Source organism: Oncorhynchus masou, chromosome 31 (assembly GCF_036934945.1).
Source record: "Oncorhynchus masou masou isolate Uvic2021 chromosome 31, UVic_Omas_1.1, whole genome shotgun sequence".
NCBI classification, from domain to species: Eukaryota; Metazoa; Chordata; class Actinopteri; order Salmoniformes; family Salmonidae; genus Oncorhynchus; species Oncorhynchus masou.
The window spans coordinates 85,560,846-85,584,303 of record NC_088242.1 but is presented as its reverse complement, the minus strand read 5'-3'; the positions used below and the strand labels follow the sequence as shown (position 1 = coordinate 85,584,303).

The 23,458-nt window shown below is 43.2% G+C and overlaps 1 protein-coding gene across 1 annotated transcript; it reads left to right on the top strand.

Moving 5' to 3' along the window:
• The first annotated feature begins 556 nt into the window (after positions 1-556).
• Positions 557-22,623, top strand: LOC135524635 (amyloid-beta A4 precursor protein-binding family A member 3-like). Its single transcript, XM_064952348.1, has 11 exons — positions 557-895; positions 1,640-2,813; positions 4,974-5,004; positions 5,130-5,275; positions 5,789-5,875; positions 17,917-18,105; positions 18,542-18,721; positions 19,300-19,512; positions 20,501-20,620; positions 21,928-22,068; positions 22,186-22,623. The coding sequence occupies exons 2-11, from the start codon at positions 1,758-1,760 to the stop codon at positions 22,255-22,257; spliced, it is 2,235 nt and encodes a 744-aa protein (XP_064808420.1). The 5' UTR covers positions 557-895; positions 1,640-1,757; the 3' UTR covers positions 22,258-22,623.
• The last annotated feature ends 835 nt before the right edge of the window (positions 22,624-23,458 follow it).

Sequence of the window (23,458 nt, the reverse complement as noted above, 5' to 3'; positions counted from 1 at the left end):
GTCTCAGAGATCTACGGACAATTCCTTCAACCTCATGGTGTGGTTTTTGCTCTGACATGCACTGTCAACTGTGTGACATGTGTATGCCTTTCCAGATCATGTTCAATCAGTTGAATTTACCACAGGTGGACTCCAAGTTGTAGAAACATCTCAAGGATAATCAATGGAAGCAAGATACACCGGAGGTCAATTTCGAGGCTCATAGCAAAGGGTCTGAATTCTTATGTAGTAGGTTATTGATATTTTTATTTTGAATAAATTAGCAACAATTTCTAAAAGCCTGTTTTATTTAATTTTACTAGGCAAGTCAGTTAAGAACAAGTTCTTATTTTCAATGACGGCCTAGGAACAGTGGGTTAACTGCCTGTACCTTGTCAGCTCGGGGATTCGAACTTGCAACCTTTCGGTTACTAGTCCAACACTCTAACCACTAGGCTACCCTGCTTTATCAATATCGTGTATTGTGTGTAGATAATTTAAAAATGTTTATTCCATTTTAGAATAAGTAACGTAACAAAATGTGGAAAAGTCAGTGGGTCTGAATACTTTCCGAAGGCACTGTATGAAGTTCAGTTTGACAATATATTGAGCATGACTTAACTCAATTTTACGCATGCGCACTACGTCAACATTGTTTGTAGCGGCAGAGAGAAGACCACCGAAACAATTTATGTAACTCTGTAGTAGAGATGCATACAACAACAGCATTTTATGTTTCATACACGAGACGGACGTACTGCTAATTGCCTCAGCACAGTGTTGTTAAAAGTGTAGCTATTACTACGAAGACATTGCTATATTGCCGACTTGTTTTGTTGCAAAAGAGTTCCCAGCCACGTCAACTTCATCCGTGGCAGTAAAGTTCAAGCATTCATCGGATCCAGAATTTAACAGGGTGAGCATCTGGATCATGTGGTACTGCCAGTACTGCCAATATCGCCCTAAATGTCATGAACTTGTTCGCAAACCAGCAGGAAGATTACTAAAGCTTATTGGCTGTAAATTAGCTGAAAGTTAGCTGAGTGGATAGCCATACTTGCTAACGCGTTAGCTAAGCTAAATGAAGCTAACGTTAGCAAATTAGCTCTGGTGATTCAGTCAGGCTACAACAATGTAATACTGCAATTTCTCTAGCTAACAGTAGTGCAAGCATAATGATATGTTTTCAGTGTCATTATTGGGAAGACTGGTGTCTTGTATTTGTAAGTGTTAAATAGCGCACCATCATAATTACTTATGATGTTAGCTAGGATAATTGTTTTATATTGGTTACTGCGTTTTTTGTTACATATGGAGAAAATGTTACAATGACGACAGTAGCTTAATACGAATACAAACATACCGTATTGTCAGGCTCGTTTCACAAAGGGGACTTGGTGTCACATGACCATAACATGTACTTTGAGCCTGAAGCAATAGCAGCACTTATTTTTTGGACATGGGTCAATGAAGACAAAAACAGGGTGCTTTCATTATCCCCTGCACAAGAAATGGGGGTGAAAAGGGGTGAAAAGCATTTACAATTTTGATTACTGTAGGATAGTGTTAGACGATATGAAATTTGATGGTGTAAATATAAATGATTATTCATTAAGTAATATATTTTAATGTATGTTTTTAAAATGGTCTACTTTCACAGTGAAACAGTATATAGTAACCCCTTTAAATGGCTCAACCTTTGCCGAAACACCCCACAAGACATTGAAAGGTGCTTGTATGTGGAGTCTCTATCATGTCAACTTGTTGATGTGTTGCCAATGACCCGTACTCCTATCCAGAAAATGGAGGCTTATAATTGCCCTGCTGGAAACAAGGTGGAACAAACAGATTCCTCACCTCAACAGGAGAACACTGCTTGTGGTGGACCTGTTGTAGGTGATCCAGACAGTCAAAGCCAGTCACATAAAGCTGCCTCCAAGGCTTCCCACCCTGAATCAGAGGACCTGGACTCCTTTAACCTGATAGAGCCCCCTCCTCTGGACTGGAGGTCAGACGACTCTAGTGAAGCAGGGTCAGTGGAAGAGATGGATGATCCCAGCTTTCCTCCCTCGTCTGTCGCTATGGACAGTCCAGAGGATGTACTAGGTGAGTCCCTATCTGCCGTGGATGGAGTAGGTGAGTCCCTACCTCTCTTGGACACCAGTGACACTGTAGCTTTACCTGTGGCAGTTAGCCAGGAGGGGCTAATCAACTTTGCTCCTGAGGATAGAACCCCAACTGAACGGGTCCTGGATCCTTGTGAAAAGGAAAGAGTGGTGGGGGAAGAGAAGAAGGTTGAGATCTGGAGACCAGGTGACGAAGACCACACTCGGATCCACCACCTGTTGAACCGACTCCAAGTCATCAGAGAAAGCCCTTTCCCCAGGAACTCAAGCACTGACCCTACACCATCAGTGTTCTCTGAGTCCTCGGACTTTGACCCTGCAGGCCCATCTCTGTTGACTGACGTCAGCCTTTTCCTACCAGAGCAGAACCTGAACCAGGCCTCGGGGCTGCTGTTCTCTGAGAGTCAACAGAGAGACCTAATAGGGCTGCTGGAGTGTACAGAGATCGGGGTTCCCCAGCCCAGTCCCTCTGATACCCATGTTCTTCCTTACATGGCCCGGAGAGAAGAGATGGATGCGGTGGTGTCTGTCTCCTACAACCAGGAGGACGGGGAGAGGTTCTGGGACCACTTTGGGAACAGCGGGCGGCTGCGCCACATAGATGACTCCGTTGACTCTATCCCCGAGGATGAGGTCCCAGAGCCTGTGTGGATGAAGTTAGGGGAGGAGGCTCCAGAGGAGGTCAACGATGCAGAGAACATTGAGCGGGTAGGTGTGACATGCTGAAAGATGGTTATTAATGATTAATGGTGGTGTTATAATACTGAACAAAAATATAAACAACATGCAACAATTTCACTGATTTTAAAATTCATTAGGCCCTACTCTCAGGGGCACAGCCATGGGCGTGCCTGGGAAGGCATAGGCCCTCCCACTTGAAGAAGCCAAGGTCCTGGGCTGTTGTGGTTACACGTGTCTGCGGTTGTGAGGCCAGTTAGACATACTGCCAAATTCTCTTAAACAATGTTGGAGGTGGCTTATGGTAGATAAATTAACATTAAATTCTCTGGCAACAGCTCTGGTGGACATACCAAAAAAAGCAGACACCGATTAATCGGCTGATTTTAAAATAAAAATATATGTGTATTTATTTGTAATGACAATTACAACAATACTGAATGAACACTTATTTTAGCTTAATCTAATACATCAATAAAATCAATTTAGCCTCAAATAAATAATGAAACATGTTCAATTTGGTTTAAATAATGCAAAAACAAAGTGTTGTAGAAGAAAGTAAAAGTGTAATATGTGCCATGTAAAAAAAAGCTAACGTTTAAGTTCCTTGCTGAGAACATAAGAAAGCTGGTGGTTCCTTTTAACATGGGTCTTCAATATTCCCAGGAATGAAGTTTTAGGTTGTAATTACTATAGGACTTTCTCTCTATACGATTTGTGTTTCATATACCTTTGACTATTGGATGTTCTTATAGGCACTTTAGTATTGCCAGTGTAACAGTATAGCTTCCGTCCCTCCCCTTGCCCCTACCTGGGCTCGAACCAGGAACACACCGACAACAGCCACCATCGAAGCAGCGTTACTCATGCAGAGCAAGGGGAACAACTACTCCAAGTCTCAGGGCAAGTGACATTTGAAACGCTATTAGAGCACACCCCGCTAACTAGCTAGCCATTTCACATCGGTTACACCAGCCTAATCTCGGGAGTTGATAGGCTTGAAGCATTGCGAAGATCTGCTGGCAAATGCACAAAAGTGCTGTTTGAATGAATGCTTACGAGCCTGCTGGTGCCTACGACTGCTCAGACTGCTCTATCAAATCATAGACTTAATTATAACATAATAACACGCAGAAATACGAGCCTTTGGTCATTAAAATGGTCGAATCCAGAAACTATCTTTCAATAAACTATGGAACCGTTCCGTATTTTATCTAACGGATGGCATCCATAAGTCTAAATATTGCTGTTACATTGTACAACCTTCAATGTTATGTCATAATTATGTACAATTCTGGCAAATTAACTACGGTCTTCGTTAGGAATAAATTGACTTTACACAGTTCGCAATGAGCCAGGTGGCCCAAACTGCTGCATATACCCTGACTGCTTGCATGGAATGCAAGAGAAGTGACAATTTCCCTAATTATAAGAAATTAATGTTAGCAGGCAGTACTAACTAAATATGCAGGTTTAAAAATATATACTTGTGTATTGATTTTAAAGAAAGGCATTGGTGTTTATGGTTTGGTAACATTGTTGCAACGACAGTGCTTTTTTCCGCAAATGCACTTGTTAATTCATCACCCGTTTGTCGAAGTAGGCTGTGATTCAATGAGAAATTAACAGGCACCGCATCGATTATATGCAACGCATGACACGCTAGATAAACTAGCAATATCATCAACCATGTGTAGTTAACTAGTGATTATGTTAAGATTGTTTTTTATAAGATAAGTTTAATGCTAGCTAGCAACTTACCTTGGCTTATTGCTGCCCTCACGTAACAGGTAGTCAGCCTGCCAAGCAGTCTCCTCGTGGAGTGCAATGTAAGGCAGGTGGTTAGAGCATTGGACAAGTAACCAGAAGGTTGCAAAAACGAAGGTAAAAATCTGTCGTTTTTCCCCTGAACAAGGCAGTTAACCCACGAACCCTAGGCCGTCATTGAAAATTAGAATGTGTTTTTAACTGACTTGCCTAGTTAAATAAAGGTGTAAAATATATATATTTTTAATCGGTGTCCAAAAATACCGATTGTTATGATAACTTGAAATCGGCCCTAATTAATCGTCCATTCCGATTAATTGGTCGACGTCTTGAACCAATCAATCGTCAGCAAAATAATTGATACTTTACTAATGAGCTGTGTCTTTTACTTTGTTCAATTATCATTAACCTCTTCACTTACAGGGCACAGAGGACCACCCAGCCTATAAAGATGGTAAGCTAAACATAGGCTATGTAAAACTTCTGTGCTTTTTTATTGGAATCTCAATATTAATAATAATAATAGCAGTAATAACAATAGTAATACATTTCTGATAAGTCACTTTGTTTTTGTGTCAGTGCCTGGCCCCTGTGACCCAGATGACCTCCTGGATGGGGTCATATTTGGGGCCAAGTACCTGGGCTCCACCCAGCTCAAGTCTGACAAGAACCCTTCCACCAACGCACGAATGAAACAGGCCCAAGAGGCTGTGGACAGGATAAAAGTAAGTTTACTTTTGGCATTTTAGTCATTTAGCAGATGCTCTTATCCCAAGCAACTTACAATTTGGTGCATTTATCTTAAAGTAGCGAGGTAAAACAACCACATATCTCAGTCGATTGAGACTGCTAGGGTTTAGAGTGTGCTGCGGCAGAACCTTGTTTTTTTCTCCCGCTGTGGGTTGGTGCAACAGTAAAACTTTTCCTCAATAAAGCATCTATGACTGCAAAGTCGGTGCTAGTAAGAAAAGAAAGGCGCAAGTTCAATGGCAGGGTGTTTTTTTTCCCCTTCTACTTTTTGAAGGGGTAGGTTTTTAGATGTGGTCGGAGGATTGGCGGGGACTGTGGTGTCCTGACGTTAGGGGAAAGCTTGCCAGGATAGAGTATAGCTTTGACTGGGATAAGTGGGAAGTGGGGGGGCCATAAGTGCCAGAATGGGTCAGACAGATCATTCTGCTAAAAAGTGGTGATCTGCTTTAGATTGTGTCATCAAAACATCTGCTCTTGTCTTTTTCCAGGCCCCAGAGGGAGAGTCTCAGCCTATGACTGAGGTGGATCTCTTCATCTCCACTCAGCGCATCAAAGTCCTCAGCGCAGACAAACAGGTTTGGTTTGAATGAATGACAAAGTAGCTAAGGTCATTCCTTGAATAAAAGTGGCACTAATTTGCGTCGTACTCAGCCTGTACAGTTGAATAGGCAAGTGAATTTTGTGACAGTTTTTCAGCTTTTTTCCTACTTAATGGCTGGCTGGTCCTAGATATATAGTGGTTACTGTTAAACTAGCCTGGCCATCTTTGTTGTTAGACCCAGTGGGAATGGATCTATCATGGATTTCTTTCATTAGTGTTAAACTTACACCTAAAGGTTCAGCCCCTGGGTTTACCGTGATCTTGCAGAGTTCCTCCACCTCAAGAATTGCTTTTGGCGAACGACACAGCACACGCTGACTGGCTCTTGTTCAGGCAAATGAGAAATAAGTCCACTCAGGCTATCCGGGAGGCCAAAGTTAGTTACTTTAAGGAGCAGTTTTCTCTCTGTGGTTCTAACACCAAGGAATTCTAGAAAATGGTTAAAGACCTGAAGAATAAACCTTCCTCCTCACAGCTGCCCATGTCCCTTAATGTTGATGATGTGGTTGTTACTGACAAGGAGCACATGGCTGAGCTCTTTAAATCACCACTTCATTAATAACCTGTTATGGCCGCTGCGAATTTTCGCAGCTTTTTGTTAAAAATGCGCAACATTTCAACGTCCTGCTAGTCATGCCAGGAATATAGTATATGCATATGATTAGTATGTGTGCATAGAAAACACTCTGAAGTTTCTAAAACTGGTTCAATGATGTCTGTGACTATAACAGAACGAGTTCCGTGGTCAAAATCGCAAGGAAACCTGATCACAAAATCGACGAAGAAAAAATCCATCCGCCAGTCTCTGTATTGTCTATTGCACGCTATAATAGATGGAGATGGGCTTGCAGTTCCGACAGCTTCCACACGATGTTGCCAGTGTTGTGATTTCTAGGCAACTTAATCCTTGGTCAGATGAGTAATAGGCACATCCTGTCTTCGGGTACACAGCTGGAAAAAATGGAAGGGGGAAAGTGGACTTTGTTTTCCAAACTTGTTGCTATTGAATACAGATCGCTCCGTGATCAATTTGATCGTTTATTAATGTTTATTAATAATTAAATTAATTAAAGTTAATTAAAGTTGGATTACAGAAGTAGTTTGAAGTGTTTTGTCAAAGTTTATAGGCAACTTTTTTAATTTTAAAAAATGACGTTGCGTTGGGAAACGTGACTTTTTTCCTGGATTTGAATGTTTTATATTTTATTTCTGCGTTTTGTGTAGCGCCGGCTACGCTAATTTCTTTGTTTACGTCCCCTTTGTGTGTTTCTGGGGGCTGCCTGCTATCAGATAATAGCTTCTCATGCTTTCGCCGAAAAGCATTTTACAAATCTGACATGTTGGCTAGATTCCTTCTGTTCACCTGATTTAGAATTCCTCACAATCAAATGTAGACCGCATTATCTACCAAGAGAATTCTCTTCGATTATAATCACAGCCGTATATATCCCCCCCCCCCAAGCATACACATCGATGGCTCTGAACGAACTTGATTTAACTCTTTGCAAACTGGAAACCATTTATCCGGAGGCTGCATTCATTGTTGCTGGGGATTTTAACAAGGCTAATCTGAAAACAAGACTCCCTAAATTTTATCAGCATATTGATTGCGCAACCAGGGGTGGAAAACCCTTGGATCACCGTTACTCTAACTTCCGCGACGCATATAAGGCCCTGCCCCGCCCCCCTTTCGGAAAAGCTGACCACGACTCCATTTTGCTGATACCTGCCTACAGACAAAAACTAAAAAAAGAAGCTCCCACGCTGAGGTCTGTCCAACGCTGGTCCGACCAAGCTGACTCCACACTCCAAGACTGCTTCCATCACGTGGACTGGGACATGTTTCGTATTGCGTCAGATAACAACATTGACGAATACGCTGATTCGGTGTGCGAGTTCATTAGAACGTGCGTTGAAGATGTCGTTCCCATAGCAACGATTAAAACATTCCCTAACCAGAAACCGTGGATTGATGGCAGCATTCGCGTGAAACTGAAAGCGCGAACCACTGCTTTCAATCAGGGCAAGGTGTCTGGTAACATGACTGAATACAAACAGTGCAGCTATTCCCTCCGTAAGGCTATCAAACAAGCTAAGCGTCAGTACAGAGACAAAGTAGAATCTCAATTCAACGGCTCAGACACAAGAGGCATGTGGCAGGGTCTACAGTCAATCGCGGACTACAGGAAGAAATCCAGCCCAGTCACGGACCAGGATGTCTTGCTCCCAGGCAGACTAAATAACTTTTTTGCCCGCTTTGAGGAGAATACAGTGCCACTGACACGGCCTGCAACGGAAACATGCGGTCTCTCCTTCACTGCAGCCGAGGTGAGTAAAACATTTAAACGTGTTAACCCTCGCAAGGCTGCAGGCCCAGACGGCATCCCCAGCCGCGCCCTCAGAGCATGCGCAGACCAGCTGGCTGGTGTGTTTACGGACATATTCAATCAATCCCTATACCAGTCTGCTGTTCTCACATGCTTCAAGAGGGCCACCATTGTTCCTGTTCCCAAGAAAGCTAAGGTAACTGAGCTAAACGACTACCGCCCCGTAGCACTCACTTCCGTCATCATGAAGTGCTTTGAGAGACTAGTCAAGGACGATATCACCTCCACCCTACCTGACACCCTAGACCCACTCCAATTTGCTTACCGCCCAAATAGGTCCACAGACGATGCAATCTCAACCACACTGCACACTGCCCTAACCCATCTGGATCCTCAACACTGGGGCCCTACAAGGGTGCCTTCTGAGCCCTCTCCTGTACTCCCTGTTCACCCACGACTGCGTGGCATCCTGGCGGGCTGTATCACCGCCTGATACGGCAACTGCTCCACCCTCAACCGTAAGGCTCTCCAGAGGGTAGTGAGGTCTGCACAACGCATCACCGGGGGCAAACTACCTGCCCTCCAGGACACCTACACCTCCCGATGTTACAGGAAGGCCATAAAGATCATCAAGGACATCAACCACCCGAGCCACTGCCTGTTCACCCCGCTATCATCCAGAAGGCGAGGTCAGTACAGGTGCATCAAAGCTGGGACCGAGAGACTGAAAAACAGCTTCTATCTCAAGGCCATCAGACTGTTAAACAGCCACCACTAACATTGAGTGGCTGCTGCCAACACACTGACACTGACTCAACTCCAGCCACTTTAATAATGGGAATTGATGGGAAATGATGTAAATATATCACTAGCCACTTTAAACAATGCTACCTTATATAATGTTACTTACCCTACATTATTCTTCTCATATGCATACGTATATACTGTACTCTATATCATCGACTGCATCCTTATGTAATACATGTATCACTAGCCACTTTAACTATGCCACTGTTTACATACTCATCTCGTATATGTATATACTGTACTCACTACCATCTACTGTATCTTGCCTATGCTGCTCTGTACCATCACTCATTCATATATCCGTATGTACATATTCTTTATCCCCTTACACTGTATAAGACAGTAGTTTAGGAATTGTTAGTTAGATTACTTGTTGGTTATTACTGCATTGTCGGCACTAGAAGCACAAGCATTTCGCTACACTCGCATTAACATCTGCTAACCATGTGTATGTGACAAATAAAATTTGATTTGATTCACAACGAGTGTATCTTTAATTGAGTACCTTGCATGTGTGTTTTAATGTAAGTTTGAGTTGTATCGAGTACTATTAGTTGGCGCTCTGGAATTTCCGCTGATTTGGTCCCTGTACAGGTACAGCAGCCGTTAAGTCAGGATTCCTATTTGACTCAGCAATGCCTCCTTGCCCGTCCAACATTTCCTAATCTCCCACCCCTTCTAATGCGACTATCTCCAATGCTTCTCCCTCTTTTTCCCCTGCCCTGCAACAAAGTTTCTCCTTGCAGGCAGTCACTGAGTCTGAGGTGCTAAAGGAGCTCCTTAACTTGTTATGGCTGCAATCCCGTTAACGGGATAAGAGTCATCAACAACCACTGAATAGCATAGCGCTACATTCAATACATATTCCAACAAATATTTATATTCATGAAATCACAAGTGCAATATAGGGAAACACAGCTTAGCCTTTTGTTAATCCACCTGTCGTGTCAGATTTTGAAATTATGCTTTACAGCGAAAGCAATCCAAGCATTTGTGTAAGTTTATCGATCGCACGACAAAACGTTAAGTACACTTAGCATCAGGTACTTTGGTCACAAAAAATCAGAAAAGGAATCAAATTAATCGTTTACCTTTTGATCTTTGGATATCTTCACTCACGGGACTCCGTTACACAACAAATGTTCCTTTTGTTCCATAAAGATGATTTTTATATCCAAAATAGCTCCGTTTGTTTGTCTCGTTCTGTTTAGAAATCCACAGGAAAGAGGGGTCACGACAATGCAGACAAATTCCAAATAGTTTCCATAATGTCCACAGAAACATGGCAAACGTTTTTTATAATCAATCCTCAGGTTGTTTTAAAAATATATAATCGATAATATATCAACCGCAAATGTCTTTCACAGTAGGAGAGGAAAAAACAATAGCTGTCCAAAACTCATGTGACACAATGTTGACGCAATGTTATCTATCTGGCTCATTTTTCAAAATAAAAGCATGAAACTATGTCTGAAGATTGTTGACACCTTGAGGAAGTGATAGGAAAATGAATCTGGTTGATATCCCTTTAACCTCTTGGAACTCTAGGGGCAGTATTTCATTTTTGGATAAAAAAACGTTCCCGTTTTAAACAAGATATTTTGTCACGAAAAGATGCTCGACTATGCATATAATTGACAGCTTTGGAAAGAAAACACTCTGACGTTTCCAAAACGGCAAAGATATTATATGTGAGTGCCACAGAACTAATGCTACAGGCGAAACCAAGATGAAACTTCAAACAGGAAATTAGCAAAATATTTGAAGCTCTGTTTTCCAATGTCTCCTTATATGGCTGTGAATGCGCAATGAGAGAGCCTACAATTTCTGCCGTTTCCCCAAGGTGTCTGCAGCATTGTGACGTATTTGTAGGCATATCATTGGAAGATTGACCATGAGAGACCACAATTACCAGGTGTCCGCCCGGTGTCCTGCGTCGAAATTGGTGCGTAAACTTCAGCTGCAAGTATTTTTCCATGTGATTGAGAGGAGAAAGCAGACTTCCACGAACGATATATCAATGAAGAGATATGTGAAAAACACCTTGAGGATTGATTCTAAACAACGTTTGCCATGTTTCAGTCGATATTTCTCCTACACAAAGAATCTTTCAGGAAAAACTGAACATTTGCTATCTAACTGAGAGTGTCCTCATTGAAAACATCTGAAGTTCTTCAAAGATAAATGATTTTATTTGAATGCTTTTCTTGTTTTTGTGAAAATGTTGCTGGCTGAATTCTAGGCTTATAGCTATGCTAGCTATCAATACTCTTACACAAATGCTTGTTTAGCTATGGTTGAAAAGCATATTTTGAAAATCTGAGATGACAGTGTTGTTAACAAAAGTCTAAGCTTGAGAGCAAATATATTTATTTCATTTCATTTGCGATTTTCATGAATAGTTAACGTTGCGTTATGCTAATGAGCTTGAGGCTATAAATAGGATCCCGGAGACGGGATTGCTCGTCGCATGAAGTTAAATGGAGCAAAGGGAGGCTATGGGACATGGAGTTTTCAAAATAGAAGCCTCTTCCTGTTTTGATTTTCCTCAGGGTTTCGCCTACAATATCAGTTCTGTTATACTCACAGACAATATTTTGACAGTTTTGGAAACTTTAGAGTGTTTTCTATCCAATATGAATAATAATATGCATATATTAGCAACTGAGACTGAGGAGCTGGCCGTTTACAATGGGCACCTTTTCATCCAAGCTACTCAATACTGCCCCTGCAGCCATATGAAGTTAAACTGGGTCAGATGGTTTAGACCTTTCTTTTTTAAGGTTGTTGCCCCCATCTTCGCCAAGCCCATCTCTGACCCTTTTAACCTGTATCTTCTCTCTAGGGAGGTTCCCATTTTTATTTTAATTTTAATTTCACCTTTATTTAACCAGGTAGGTTAAATGGTCATGTGCAGGTAGAGATACTGGTGTGGAAAAGAGCAGAAAAGTAAATAAATAAAAACAGTATGGGGATGAGGTAGGTAAATTGGGTGGGCTATTTACCGATGGACTATGTACAGCTGCAGTGATCAGTTAGCTGCTCAGATAGCAGATGTTTAAAGTTGGTGAGGGAGATAAGTCTCCAACTTCAGCGATTTTTGCAATTAGTTCCAGTCACAGGCAGCAAAGAACTGGAAGGAAAGGCGGCCAAATGAGGTGTTGGCTTTAGGGATGATCAGTGAGATACACCTGCTGGAGCACGTGCTGCGGGTGGGTGTTGCCATTGTGACCAGTGAACTGCGATAAGGCTGAGCTTTACCTAGCATGGACTTGTAGATGACCTGGAGCCAGTGGGTCTGGCGATGAATATGTAGAGAGGGCCAGCCAACTAGAGCATACAGGTTGCAGTGGTGGGTGGCATAAGATGCTTTAGTAACAAAACGGATGGCACAGTGATAAACTGCATCCAGTTTGCTGAGTAGAGTATTGGAAGCTATTTTGTAGATGACATCGCTGAAGTCGAGAATCGGTAGGATAGTCAGTTTTACTAGGGTAAGTTTGGCGGTGTGAGTGAAGGAGGATTTGTTGCGAAATAGAAAGCTGATTCTAGATTTGATTTTAGATTGGATATGTTTGATATGAGTCTGGAAGGAGAGTTTACACTCTAGCCAGACACTTAGGTACTTATAGATGTCCACATATTCTAGGTCGGAACCATCCAGGGTGGTGATGCTAGTCGAGCGTGCGGGTGCAGGCAGCGAACTGTTGAAAAGCATGCATTTGGTTTTACTAGCCTTTAAGAGCAGTTGGAGGCCACGGAAGGAGTGTTATACGGCATTGAAGCTCGTTTGGAAGTTAGATAGCACAGTGTCCATGGAAGGGCCAGAAGTATACCGAATGGTGTCGTCTGCGTAGAGGTGGATCAGGGTATCGCCCGCTGCAAGAGCAACGTCATTGATATATACAGAGAAAAGAGTCGGCCCGAGAATTGAACCCTGTGGCACCCCTATAGAGACTGCCAGAGGACTGGACAACATGCCTTCCGATTTGACACACTGAACTCTGTCTGCAAAGTAGTTGGTGAACCAGGCAAGGCAGTCATTTGAAAAACCGAGGCTACTGAGTCTGCCGATGAGAATATGGTGATTGACAGAGTCGAAAGCCTTGGCCAGGTCGATGAAGAAGGCTGCACAGTACTGTCTTTTATCGATGGCGGTTATGATATCGTTTAGTACCTTGAGCGTGGCTGAGGTGCACCCGTGACCGACTCGGAAACCAGATTGCACAGTGGAGAAGGTACGGTGGGATTTGAGATGGTCAGTGATCTATTTGTTGACTTGGCTTTCGAAGACCTTAGATAGGCAGGGCTGGATGGATATAGGCCTGTAACAGTTTGGGTCCAGGGTGTCTCCCCCTTTGAAGAGGGGGATGACTGCGGCAGCTTTCCAATCCTTGGGGATCTCAGACGATACGAGAGGTTGAACAGGCTGGTAATAGGGGTTACGACAATGGCGGCGGATAGTTTCAGAAATAGAGGGTCCAGATTGTCAAGCCCAGCTGATTTGTATGGGTCCAGGTTTTGCAGCTCTTTCAGAACATCTGCTATCTGGATTTGGGGAAAGGAGAATCTGGGGAGGCTTGGGCGAGTAGCTGCGGAGACGGACCTGTTGGCCGAGGTTGGAGTAGCCAGGAGGAAGGCATGGCCAGCCGTTGAGAAATGCTTGTTGAAGTTTTCGATTATCATGGATTTATCGGTGGTGACCGTGTTACCTAGCCTCAGTACAGTGGGCATCTGGGAGGAGGTGCTCTTGTTCTCCATGGACTTTACAATGTCCCAGAACCTTTTGGAGTTAGAGCTACAGGATGCAAATTTCTGCTTGAAAAAGCTGGCCTTTGCTTTCCTGACTGACTGCGTGTATTGGTTCCTGACTTCCCTGAACAGTTGCATATCGCGTGGACTATTCGATGCTATTGCAGTCCGCCACAGGATGTTTTTGTGTTGGTCGAGGGCAGTCATAGCCCTTGGTTCACTCCAGGCCTATCTGTTCTTAGTTCTGCATTTTTTGAACAGAGCATGCTTATCTAAGATGGTGAGGAAGTTACTTTTAAAGAATGACCAGGCATCCTCAACTGACGGGATGAGGTCAATATCCTTTCAGGATATCCGGGCCAGGTCGATTAGAAAGGCCTGCTCGCAGAAGTGTTTTAGGGAGCGTTTGACAGAAATGAGGGGTGGTCGTTTGACTGGCGACCCGTAGTGGATACAGGCAATGAGGCAGTGATCGCTGAGATCCTGATTGAAGACAGCGGAGGTGTATTTGGAGGGCCAATTGGTCCGGATAACGTCTACGAGGGTGCACTTGTTTACAGGTTTAGGGTTGTACCTGGTGGGTTCCTTGATGATTTGTGTGAGATTGAGGGCATCTATCTTAGATTGTAGTACTGCTGGGGTGTTAAGCATATCCCAGTTTAGGTCACCTAACAGAACAAACTCTGAAGCTCGATGGGGGGCGATCAATTCACAAATGGTGTCCAGGGCACAGCTGGGAGCTGAGGGGGGTCGGTAGCAGGCGGCAACAGTGAGAGACTTATTTCTGGAAAATTCATTTTTAAAATTAAAGTTCGAACTGTTTGGGTATGTACCTGGAAAGGCAGCCGGTTCGTCTTTTATTTAAAGGGGAGATCAAGCTGATCCTAAATGTTATAGGCCTATTTCTATTTTGCCCTGTTTATCAAAAGTGTTAGAAAAACTTGTCAATCAATTCTGGCTTTCTTGATGTCTATAGTATTCTCTCTGGTATGCAATCTGGTTTCTGCTCAGGTTATGGATGTGTCACTGCAACTTTAAAGGTCCTCAATGATTTCACCATTGCCCTTGATTCTAAGCAATGTTGTACTGCTATATGTATTGACTTGGCCAACGCTTTTGAAACGGTAGATCATTCCATTTGTGTTGGCTGGCTAAGGAGTATTGGTGTTTGAGGGGTCTTTGGTCTGGTTTGCTAACTACTTCAGAGTGCAGTGTATAACGTCCAAACATCTTTCTTAGCCACTGCCTGTCACCAAGGGAGTACCCCAAGGCTTGAGCCTAGGCCCCACTCTCTTCTCAATTTACATCAACAACATAGTGGGGCAAAAAAAGTATTTAGTCAGCCACCAATTGTGCAAGTTCTAAAAAGATGAGAGAGGCCTGTAATTTTCATCATAGGTACACTTCAACTAGAAAAAATTAGAAAAGACATCCAGAGAATCACATTGTAGGATTTTTAATGAATTTATTTGCAAATTATGGTGGGAAATAAGTATTTGGTCACCTACAAACAAGCAAGATTTCTGGCTCTCACAGACCTGTAACAACTTCTTTAAGAGGCTCCTCTGTCCTCCACTCGTTACCTGTATTAATGGCACCTGTTTGAACTTGTTATCAGTATAAAAGACACCTGTCCACAACCTCAAACAGTCACACTCCAAACTCCACTATGGCCAAGACCAAAGAGCTGTCAAAGGACACCAGAAACAAAATTGTAGACCTGCACCAGGCTGGGAAGACTGAATCTGCAATAGGTAAGCAGCTTGGTTTGAAGAAATCAACTGATCCTTGGAAAGGAAAGAATGAATGGGGCCATGTATTTTGAGTGAAAACCTCCTTCCATCAGCAAGGGCATTGAAGATGAAATGTGGCTGGGTCTTTCAGCATGGCAATGATCCCAAACACACCGCCCGGGCAATGAAGGAGTGGCTGCGTAAGAAGCATTTCAAGGTCCTGGAGTGACCAGTCTCCAGATCTCAACCCCATAGAAAATCTTTGGAGAGAGTTGAAAGTCCGTGTTGCCCAGCAACAGCCCCAAAACATCACTGCTCTAGAGGAGATATGCATGGAGGAATGGGCCAAAATACCAGCAACAGTGTGTGAAAATCTTGTGAAGATTTATAGAAAACGTTTGACCTCTGTCATTGCCAACAAAGGGTATATAACAAAGTATTGAGATAAACTTTTGTTATTGACCAAATACTTATTTTCCACCATAATTTGCAAATAAATACATTAAAAATCCTACAATGTGATTTTCTGGATTTCTTTTCTTCTCATTTTGTCTGTCATAGTTGAAGTGCACCTATGATGAAAATTACAGGCCTCTCATCTTTTTAAGTGGGAGAACTTGCACAATTGGTGGCTGACTAAATACTTTTTTGACCCACTGTAGCTCAGGCAGGAAGCTCTCTCATCCATTTATGAACAGATGATAATCTTATACTAAGCTGGCCCCTCCCTGGAGTTTGTGTTAAATGCTCTACAACACAGCATTCTTAATGTCCAACATTCTTTCTCTGCCCTTAACCTTGTTCTGAACACCTCCAAAACAAAGGTCATGTGGTTTGGTAAGATGAGTTTACTACTTCTGAGGGTTTAGAGCTTGAGGTAGTCACCTCATAAAAGTACTTGGGAGTATGGCTAGACAGTACACTGTCCTTCTCTCAGCACATATCAAAGCTGCAGGCTAAAGTTAAATCTAGACTTGGTTTCCTCTATTGTAATCGTTCCTCTTTCACCCCAGCTGCCAAACTAACCCTGATTCAGATGACCATCCTACCCATGCTAGATTACAGAGACGGAATTTATAGATCATCAGGTAACGGTGCTCTTGAGCGGCTTGATTTTATTTACCATTCGGCCATCAGATTTGCCACCAATGCTCCTTATAGGACACGTCACTGCACTCTATACTCCTCTGTATATCCGGGGCAAGACCCACTGATTGATGCTCATTTCTAAAACCCTCTTAGGCCTCACTCCTCCCTCCTCCCTGTCTGAGATATCTACTGCAGCCTTCATCCTCCACATACAACACCCATTCTGCCAGTCACGTTCTGTTAAAGGTCCCCAAAGCGCACACATCCCTGGGGCGCTCATCTTTTCAGTTCGCTGCAGCTAGCGACTGGAACGAGCTGCAACAAATTCTCAAACTGGGTTGAGTTTTATCTCAATCTCTTCATTCAAAGACTCAGCCGTGGGCACTCTTACTGACAGTTGTGGCTGCTTTGCGTGATGTTGTCTCTACCTTCTGTTGGGTCTCTACCATGCTATGTTGTTGTCTTAGGTCTCTCTCTTTTTTTAAAAATTTGTAATTCTTCTCCCCAATTTCGTGGTATCCAATTGTTTTAGTAGCTACTATCTTGTCTCATCGCTACAACTCCCGAGAGATGACCAGTTTACAGAGGAGTATAGAGTGCAGTGACGTGTCCTATAAGGAGCATGGGAGAGACATGGGAGAGACATGGGAGAGACGAAGGTTGAAAGTCATGCGTCCTCCGGTACACAACCCAACCAAGCCGCACTGCTTCTTAACACAGCGCGCATCCAACCCGAAAGCCAGCCGCACCAATGTGTTGGATTAAACACTGTGCACCTGGCAACCTTGGTTAGCGCGCTCTGCGCCCGGCCGGCCACAGGAGTCGCTGGTGCGCGATGAGACAGGGATATCCCTACCGGCCTACCGGCCAAGCCTTCCCGTCATCCTAACCCGGATGACGCTAGGCTAATTGTGTGTCGCCCCACGGACCTCCCGGTTGCGGCCGGTCACGACAGAGCCTGGGCGCGAACCCAGGGCCTCTGGTGGCACAGCTGGCGCTGCAGCGCCCTTAGCCACTGCGCCACCCGGGAGGCCCCTTAGGTCTCTCTCTTTATGTAGTGTTGTGTTGTCTCTCTTGCCGTGATGTGTGTGTGTGTGTGTGTGTTGTCCTATATTTTTTTAATTTAATAAATTTTTATTCCTAGCCCCCTTCCCCGCAGGAGACCTTTTGCCTTTTGGTAGGCCGTCATTGTAAATAAGAATTTGTTCTTAACCGACTTGCCTAGTTAAATAAAGAATAATTAAAAAGACCAAATAAAGTGTTAGTAAACAGTTTCTATACATTCATCCCTCCTGCTTCTCCTATAGGAGGCCATGATGGACCACCCTCTCCAGATGATCTCCTACATCGCAGACATCGGCAGCATCGTGGTCCTGATGGCCCGCAGGAAGCCGGCCGTGGACCGTAAAGGCCAGGAGGAGAACCCCACCGTGGCCAACTCCCCCGGGCCACAGAAAAAGTGCTGCATGATCTGCCATGTGTTTAACTCCGATGATGTGAGTCAGCCAAGTGGAAACCGTACAACTTTATGTTCAATATGTTTTGTGTTTTTTTTGTTGAAAATAATTAGGTTGAACTGTTATTTTTTTTTCCGGTGCCAGTCTTTTTCTACAGTACTTGAGCCAACTTGTTGTTGTTTTGCCTAAGCAACTAGGTAAACCAGCTTTATTGAATACAGAAAGAAACAGCCTGGCACACAGGTTATTTTTCCATGCCAGGAGTCGATTAACAGGAGGAAACACTAATTAGCAGTTCATTAGATTATTATAGGTTAAGGTTCGGTTTAATAATACGTTAGCCACAGGCTTTTTTGTCTACTTGAACTACTCTGTGAGAAGGAACAGGTATGTAAAGGATTACCATACTGTTGGCTGCCAGTCTGGAACATGTCTGAACACGCCCACTGACTCACTGTCACTTTCCTGCATGTAGGCACAGGTAATCGCTCAGGCAATTGGCCAGGCCTTCGGTGTGGCCTACCAGCAGTTCCTCCATGCCAACGGCATCAAGGCCAGCGAGCTAAAGCCCAGCGAGTACAGCGACTACCTGGGCACACAGGAGCTCTACAACGGCGACCTGGTGCACTTTTCTGATTCAGATAACATCAGAGAGGTACAGTAACACTCAATTTCAGCACCTTGTTGTTAGGACCACCCGGGGTGGCCTTTTAAATGTAGGTCTACAAATGCGGTATTCCTCCCTGCAGGGATTCTCAACCCTCTCCTTGGGGACCACCAGACGTTTCACATATTGGTTGTAGCACTAAACTGGCACTACTGATTCAATTAATCAACTATCACCAAGCCCTTAACTAATAGAATCAGGTTTGCCAATTCAGGGAAACAACAAATGTGTAAAACATCTGGTGATCCCTGATGAGAGCTTTGGGAAGTACTTGCCTAGATAACAATCTGTTTTAACATTTGGTTGTTCATGGAGATAATATTGTCCTTAATAAACCAGAGGTATTTGTGGTTTTACACTATGCAACAACCACTTACTCTTTTGCTCAAGACACAAATGAAACAGATCCATACATTTCATGATTTTAGTGAAATGTACATCAATGTTGTGTAGCGTTAAGATAAAATCATGTTTAAATTGGGTTAGGTACTCCCTGAACTTGTCAACTGTTTTACATCTTGAAATTTGTTTCCCTACTGAACACCACCTTCCTGCTGTCTGTCCAGGTGTCCATCTCCAAGGCTCCCGGGGAGATAGTGGGGGTGGCGGTGGTGGAGTCGGGCTGGGGGTCCATCCTGCCCACGGTGGTGGTGGCCAACCTACTCCACGGTGGCCCTGCAGAGCGCTGCGGGGCCCTCAGCATTGGAGACCGCATCATGTCTGTCAATAGCACCAGCCTTGTGGGCCTCCCCATAACCACCTGCCAGAGTATCATACGGGTAAGAGGGGGTTGTGTTGTGCATCTGTGTTTCATTAGTTCCTGTGACTGTTGGCTGTCTATCATGTAGTTCGTAGAATGCACACTAGATGGTGCTGTATTGCTGAAGTCATACAGCAGGGTTCCCCAACTGGTGGCCCACGGGTTATTTTTATTTGGCCCATGTTGAGTCCAATGCTTCTCACATTTGTGTGAAGTTGGCTGGATGTCCTTTGGGTGGTTGACCATTCCTGATACACACGCCAAACTGTTGAGCTTGAAAAACCCAGCAGCTTTGCAGTTCTTGACACAAACTGATGCGCCTGGCACCTACTACCATACCTCGTTCAAAGGCACTTAAATATTTTGTCTTTCCCATTCACCCTCAGAATGGCACACATGCATCCCATGTCTCAAGACTTTAAATGTCCTTCTTTAGCCGGTCCACTCCCCTTCATCTACACTGATTGAAGTGGATTTAACAGGTGACATCAATATTGCATCAGCTTTCAACAGGATTCACCTTGTCAGTCTGTCATGGAAAGAGCAGGTGTTCCTAATGTTTTGTATACTCAGTGTATGATCATATACAAATGTAATCAAGGTTTGAAAAACAGATTATATCTTTTTGGGCTTCCGGTCAATTTGCAGCCCGGCCCCTTGACCATCTACTCTAGAAAATAATCTAGTTGATGATCCCTGGCATAGACTGATGCGGGTGACGTGTCGAGTGGGAGATCAATTGGTGTTTGCATTCTAAAGTATCATTTCGGCATGCGGTTGGACTTGATGGTAGGATGTTGGATTTCTTCGCCTAATGTTCTGTGCTCCGCACATGCACGGATGCACACACACAATACCCATTCTGTGAATCCCTTTCTTCATGTACGGAGCACAGAATGCAATTAGATAGTGAATGGATACTTTAAGGTGACATAGAAATGTATGTTGCAGGAATCTCTCCAGTATTTGTATGATGTATTTTCCCCTTTTTTTTGTTTTTATGAAAGGATTTGAAAAACCAAGCCGAGGTGAAGCTCAGTATTGTCCACTGCCCTCCCGTCACCATGGCTATAATCAAGCGACCGGACCCAAAATTTCAGTTGGGCTTCAGTGTGGAGGACGGCATTGTAAGTGGCAGTTACTTTGTATATCATTTTACTCTACATTTTTATTAAAATAAAAACGATGTATATGTATTCAACTGCCAGACAGAATCTAACATTCAGGTTATTAATGTTTCATTTATGTCAATATTTATTTGGTTCAGGCCCTGTCCAGTCAGTAGTGAGTAATATGCAATTGAGATTATTTTTTGTTTCTCACTTCAAGCATTGTAACGGTTTTGACTTGAGGTTATTATTTATAGGGGTGCCAGGTAGGTTTTGCCTACCAGAGAAAACATTGGTTTCTCCTTTTGGTTTGGGAGGGAATGAGTCCCATCTGGTCCGTCAAGTCTACACCAATACAAAGGACTTATGCAAAAGTCAGGATGGAAATAAACTTTTCATAAACCCTTAAAACATTGGAAAGAACTTCAAAAACAACTATTTTGCGTGGGTTGTATTAGCAACATCAATGATTACACACACATATTATTATATCACAATGAGTTCTGGTTCTTCTAGAAATGTCCTGTACCTCGGGCCTAAAAAGAGTCCAGCCCGGTAAAGGAGTTCAGGGAACTCCCGTGACCTTAGTCACGCAATGTTTGTCCGTTCATTCAAGTGTAGCGTAAACCCCGTATTAATCATACAATCCATGTAACAATTATTTTACCACAGAACTTTAAAGCGTATCAACTCTTACTAAGTCCTCAACTACAACTAACTACATAAGTCATCACCGTATACATGACATCAAAACAAATGAAATACCGTATACAAAAAGGTGGTAGTCAGTTGGTCAGTCAGACAATCCAATCCGCCAATAGATCTCCAGCGGAGAAAGGACACGAAGAACAGAGAGGTGTAGTCCACGGAAGCAAAGAGTGGATCCGATCCTGGGTAAACTCAATTAGACTACAAAACACACGTTTAACGGCAACAAAAAAACGGAATAGAGAAGCGTCGGGAACTGAGGGTTGAACACATCCTCATTCACGTCTCCATCACAACCCCACTTTTGCGCAGCTAATGCTGGCTATTTAATTGGGAATTAAAGGGAAAGCGCCCTATTGGATGGAGCTGCACTGAGACGGTTCAGAAAAATTCAGGACCGTCACAACATGGTCTTGAATAAAGTTAATCTGAAATCAATGTGGTCTGAAACTGACTTTTTTCAATTGAATAGTACCTGTACAGCATCCATTTTATGAAAGTCCATAGTAGTAAAGCAAAAGGGTAAATTGCCCACTTTCATAGCTTCACAACCTTCAATCACCTCAACTCTATCTTTTCATTCTGTATCTTTCTCATACCCATGTTGCCTTGAGCAGATCTGCAGTCTGATGCGTGGAGGGATTGCGGAGAGAGGTGGCATCCGGGTTGGACACCGCATCATTGAAATCAACGGGCAGAGTGTGGTAGCCACTCCTCACGAGAAGATCATCCACATTTTGACTAACGCAGTCGGGGAGGTGAGAGGATTTCCACCCCAAATCAAAGCACTAGATTTAACATTTACTTTAATTTCAAGAAGCCTACTTTCTTTTTTATTAGCTTTGACATTCATAACTGCTCATCTTTCTGAACAGATTCACTTAAAGACAATGCCAGCCTCTACATATCGCCTTCTAACGGGACAAGATACGCCAGTATTTCTCTGACAGAACGGAGAAGAGTGCAGCTGTGCTCACAAGCAAACGAGCTATACGCAAGCCATTCTCCAACTATACACAGGCCATTCTCCAACTATACACAGGCCATTCTCCAACTATACACAGGCCATTCTCCAACTATACACAGGCCATTCTCCAACTATACACAGGCCATTCTCCAACTATACACATGCTCACTCGCAGCCTCATTCTATTTTTTTTTCTCCCCATATGCAATTGTACTGTATCAGCTGGCTATTGATACACATAAAGGGGTTCTTCACCTGTACAGAATATTTGATGTATGTATGTTGGAATTACATGATGATACAGCACATTTTGATTTTTTAAAAATAAAACGCAGTTTATATTTGAGATGTTTTAAAGAAAATGATAACTACGATTGGTAATAGGAAAAGTGAGGTTATTTTTAGACTATACTAAGCATCTTAACAGGAACAGCATGAGTACGTACAGTGCCTTGCAAATGTATTCGGCCCCCTTGAACTTTGCGACCTTTTGCCACATTTCAGGCTTCAAACATAAAGATATAAAACTGTATTTTTTTGTGAAGAATCAACAACAAGTGGGACACAATCATGAAGTGGAACGACATTTATTGGATATTTCAAACTTTTTTAACAAATCAAAAACTGAAAAATTGGGCGTGCAAAATTATTCAGCCCCCTTAAGTTAATACTTTGTAGCGCCACCTTTTGCTGCGATTACAGCTGTAAGTCGCTTGGGGTATGTCTCTATCAGTTTTGCACATCGAGAGACTGAAATTTTTTCCCATTCCTCCTTGCAAAACAGCTCGAGCTCAGTGAGGTTGGATGGAGAGCATTTGTGAACAGCAGTTTTCAGTTCTTTCCACAGATTCTCGATTGGATTCAGGTCTGGACTTTGACTTGGCCATTCTAACACCTGGATATGTTTATTTTTGAACCATTCCATTGTAGATTTTGCTTTATGTTTTGGATCATTGTCTTGTTGGAAGACAAATCTCCGTCCCAGTCTCAGGTCTTTTGCAGACTCCATCAGGTTCTCTTCCAGAATGGTCCTGTATTTGGCTCCATCCATCTTCCCATCAATTTGAACCATCTTCCCTGTCCCTGCTGAAGAAAAGCGGACCCAAACCATGATGCTGCCACCACCATGTTTGACAGTGGGTATGGTGTGTTCAGGGTGATGAGCTGTGTTGCTTTTATGC